This window comes from Tigriopus californicus, chromosome 5 (assembly GCF_007210705.1).
Source record: "Tigriopus californicus strain San Diego chromosome 5, Tcal_SD_v2.1, whole genome shotgun sequence".
Lineage (NCBI taxonomy): Eukaryota > Metazoa > Arthropoda > Copepoda > Harpacticoida > Harpacticidae > Tigriopus > Tigriopus californicus.
In genome coordinates, this window is record NC_081444.1 from 10,552,515 (window position 1) to 10,557,485 (window position 4,971).

At 42.4% G+C, this 4,971-nt stretch overlaps 1 protein-coding gene across 1 annotated transcript; it reads left to right on the forward strand.

Moving 5' to 3' along the window:
• Window positions 1-853, forward strand: LOC131881130 (xanthine dehydrogenase/oxidase-like; the record flags this gene model as incomplete). Its single annotated transcript, XM_059227902.1, is given in 3 exon segments — window positions 1-123; window positions 373-583; window positions 649-853. Coding segments are annotated over 3 exon segments (405 nt in total), but the record flags the coding sequence as incomplete, so codon positions are not given.
• Window positions 854-4,971: the final 4,118 nt, after the last annotated feature.

Below are 4,971 nucleotides of genomic sequence, written 5' to 3' on the forward strand. Positions count from 1 at the left end.
ATTAGCCCCAATGTGGATATTGGTCAAGTGGAAGGCGCCTTCGTTATGGGACTTGGACTTTGGCTCTCGGAAGAATTGCGTTTCAATCCAACAAGTGGCAGGCTTTTGACCCGAGATTCTTGGGTGAGACGTAGATTTCTAGACATTGCGTTTGCACATCGACATTGGATGTTGGACGACTGATCACTCGGTTGGAGCAACACGCAATTAACTAGGTTTGCCATGAATTTGTACGAGGCCATCTATTACTGTACATACTGTCTAGCTAGCTGAGTGGTCGGTGGACCGACATCCAGAAATCTAGAAATCTACATACCTGCTTACAAAATTTTCTGCTCCTCCGACTTCCCTTAACGTTGATTTCATTGTCAGGAGTACAAGCCACCTGCTAGCCAAGACATTCCTGAGGTATTCAACACCTACCTCTACAACAGTAATGACAATCCTTTCGGGGTTTTGGGTTCCAAAGCTACTGGAGAACCTCCTCTTCTAATGGCGATGTCCGCATTTTTGGCTCTCAGGGATGCCATAACCGATTGTCGCGTTAGCCTCGGAATGGAACGCAAGGATTGGTTTCAATTTGGTGGGCGAAAATTAGTGTGATCTATGTGATTTGATGTTTTCTAGCGTTGTCTATTTTCCTTTTAGATGGACCTGGAACAAATGAACGGGTAATTGCCAGTAGTGGAATTACCTCGGATTATTTCAAACTGTACTAGTCGGAACTGTAATCCAACGGAAAATTGTCTTTCTAGCTTTTTGCAAACAATATGTCCTTAACACATTTAATATTTTTGTACTTTAATTTTCTAGCTTTATTTTTCCAAATAAATCATGTTTATTAATATTTAAAGCCTCATGAATTTGCCTAAAACCTTGAGATATTGTCTTGAAAGCTTGGGTCACATAATAGCAGATATTTTCGTGGTTTATCCCCTTGACTGCTTGACCGCTTTGCCTTATGCTTCAACCAATCTGAATTGAGAATTTCGATCGACGCAGAATTTCATTGGCTCTTGGAAGGGGTCAAGCGGATAAGCGGTGAAGTGGGTAAGTTACGAAAATATGTGCTAATGGCTCGTCAAAGGTGCCTTGTCGAAGTCGATTGTCTATGAGTGTCATTTTTATAAACTATATAAACTACATCGAAGGATGACATGAGCTATGGCAGCTACCCTGCCAATTACCTCTAGAATGCTTCTCATTTGCTGTTGCTTCAGCCTCATCAGTATCTTCATCAGTGAATATGTCCACTCGAAAGGGTTTGGTACAATCTGAAAAGACAATTAGAAAATTGGCCGCATTTGCGTCTATCTGTAAACTGATTTTTATTCTATTTTTGTGTACTTTCATACATTTCTGTTTTACTTTCTTTTCTGTAAGTACTAGACGTTGAAACCGTTCAATAGGAAGGCAGTCAAGACATTTTGGGTAAGATTTGAAAATCGAATCGATATCGAATTGATAAAAATGTGCTTTTTGCACTTGTGTAACACTTAATGCATCTCATCCTGTTCCGGCACAAAAGAGTAACTAAGAAAAAAAGCTTCACCTAGAAGCACGAATACACGTCTCATTGCGCCACCAACCAAGGGAAAACATATCAAGTATTTAAATATATATAACCTTCGGGAGGAAATGGAGCACCCCTAGGACAATCAAAAGAAAGGCGTATTGTCTTGAAATATTCGTCAATTTTATTTCAATGCCAAGCAATGAGGGTGCAAAATACAACGAGTAACGAGATCCCGCGCCTTAAAGTAACCCAATGACTGTTTCGCGTCTTAATATTGGCAGCGGTTGTCAGAATGACGATGATGATGAGGAAGTGAGGAAGATCATATTTCGAGGCACCGTCCTGAAATCTGCCCAATTAATGGAAAGCCAAAAAAACGTGAAGAGGTCCGTGAATATGTCGAAAAAATTCTCAAGTGATACCTAAACGTTTGCTCAGAACTCTACTGGAGCAAATATGACAGATATAAGGACTCCGTTCAAGGTGCAAAAATGAGGTAAATAGTAATTTGGGGGAGATGGAACATCTCAAAACCCTTCCCCCTAAATCACAGTTAGGCGCTGCCGAGAACAATCTGAACAATGAACAATTACCCCTTTCCGAAAGAAAGCTCGACGTCTTGGCCATTTCAAAATCTGTCAATCAAGTGACAGATCTTTGAAAATCTCCAGAACTCGACTGACTGTCTGTGAACAACGCATTGCTTTTGTGGCATTGTAATTGATATTGAGAAACGCGGGCCAATGATCTCGTCTGAATGTGTTTAATCTCCCAGTGCACGGTTTCAGCAGGCTATCTTGAACATGTGAGTGGGATCTAAAATTCCCATCCAACTACCCAGCCACCAATAAATATTGAAGAAGCTGCCCACGGAGCGATCCTCAATTCCAACCAAGGAACGAGTTGCTGTGTGAAGTAGTTATTGGTGTTCGCCTCCTTCACTAAAGCAAGAACCACGGGAATATGGACGTGGATTTTAAGGTCGAGAATTGATATTTCGGAAGCGGTTCTTTAATCGAATGAGATTTTCCCGAAGCTACTTTAATTGTTTATTTGCATTCTGAGCCCAATCAATCGGACAGGTAAATAAAAAGATTTGTCCACTCAAATTGCAATTTGTACCTGGAAACAAACAAACGAATGAATGAGGTGGCCCTCTTTGAGTAGTTGATGACCAAAGAGGGCTTGCTCATTTATTCTGTCTATTTTTACATCCACTAAGTGGTTTGCTTTAGCTGAAGATCAAAACTATGTTAATACAGGCTCTTTTGAAGACAAATGCTTTGTGCTCACTTGGCTCTCAAATGTCCATTCACAAAGACACATAACATCCCTGTCCATATTCCAGTGGTTCATGGATGTACTAGGGTACGAGTATGTACGACTAGCACCACGTCGAGGTGAAATGCATTTTCAGCACCTAAAGATTTATGACTTAATAGGCGAAGAAAAGTTCAAAACTTCAGGAGGTCCAAGCCTTTCCTAGAGTCGGGCATCAGGATTCAAGAGAGGTCACCAGGGTTGCCAATCGACTCTCGGCGGTCATCATTAGCCCCCTATCGATAGGGATGGTTTTACCTCCTGAGCAGCCCTGGCCAAGCAGGTTGGGGGCTAGATCAGCCCCACGGGAGGCCACTTGATTCTCTTTCTATTCCAAACACATTGTCTCATAGGGAACTGGATTGGTTTCGAGGTTATTTCAAAGACTGCCAAGACTACGAATGCTGACCCAACATCTGCGCGTAACTCATGTCTCATCAGAACACTTCGGCGATTTAGAAATAGGGATCCACGATCTAAAGGAGCCCATGTTGTGAATAGGGAAGCACTTGCACAATGACGAGATCGATCACAAAGTTTCGACGTAAAGCGTTTGAGCGGAGGGCGACTGCCTTGGACTTTGAATTTCGTATTTGTCGATTTTTTACAAGATCCTGGGATGATTTCATAAATGGCCATGTCACAACATCTCATTCCTCCCATTTATCTGGTGAAATACTGTTTGACATCCGCTTGAAATTCTCCCGATTCAAATATCAAAGAGAAGTAGAAGTAGGCGACCGTAAAGATCATCTGCCCAAATTGGAAAATTGAATTTCTGTTAAATGTCAAATTCCACATCCTCCAAACTCGAATATCTCAGGGAACGAAAGCAAGCCAACTGGCGTACTCGTACACCAAGGGAATGGACTAACCACAAATGTGGTTGGTGATTTTGGCATGTGATTTTGTGGCAGATTAGTACCCCATTGTGGCTTTATTTTAAAGAACCCTCAATGGTCAAGGACTTTCCCACCGTTCAAATCCGATCATGGATTACTCATGGGGTAAATTCTCGGATTCAAATCTATGACTGGCGATAGCTTTGAGCCCATTAGATGTTTCCTCGGCTTCAGGTTCTAGATATCCGTGTTTCGAATCGAACGGGGATCGAATGTAGCACTCGAATGGATATTGGCTCCTTGTTCGTCTGCCACCTCAATAAGCATAAAACAGTCGGCTCAATTGCAGTATTGAGGGTCCTTATGATTTCACACCCTCATTGTGAACCTACAACATTTATGCGGCCCTCGCGGTGGGACGCCCAATTTGGGTTACATGACCGTAATCACCGCAGTACAAACATTCCCGGGATTGTGCGACAGGAATTTGACAAAGCTCAATTCGACATTCCGACACATCTATTCTTTGTCAATTCTATGTTCAAGCCTCAGGTAATTCGTGCGAGGCAAAAAAGTTTGCAAGCGTGCTAAAGTGTGCAAAAATGTTGATACTTGAAAGTGTCTTAATCGTTTTAACGCGCGTAAGATAGGATTAACTGGCCGTTTGGGATCTCGCCTTTGACGGATTTGCATTGATTTATGAGCCATTCCCAGACTGTGTATACTTTCGAATCCACTTGAGCTTCTTCGTGATTCTGTGTAAAATTCCGGTTCGATTGAAGCCCGCACAGCCTTTTCCACGGCTTACAACACCAATGAGATAGGCCTTGTTGGCTTGCCAATAGACAAAGGGCCCTCCACTGTCTCCTTTGCAACTGTCACTTCCGCCTGTGAGAACAAAAAGCATACACAACATAGTTTGGTTGGGTTGGGAGTTCCCCATTAAAATCCGGGCTTACCGATGTAGAATTCTTCATTGTCAGTGTTCCTGTTCATGTCAAGTTCGAGCTCTTCGTACCTTCTCTGAACCGAGCTTGAATAACTTCTTGACTTTTGGCCTCTGGATTTTCCCGCACACAACTCGAAAAGGGATTAATCTTCATTTCTTGGCCAAATTATCCGGCACTGTGCGTCTTGCTCAGGGTTGACAATTGAGTTTCTTGCAAGATGGAAGTGTGACGATGACCTTTTTGTGCTCTAAAGGATGACAAGGAAGCCCATACCTGGGATAAGTACTGCTGGTTTCATCTATGTCCTTAGACTTTACGAAACCGGACGAAAGATTCCTTCTCT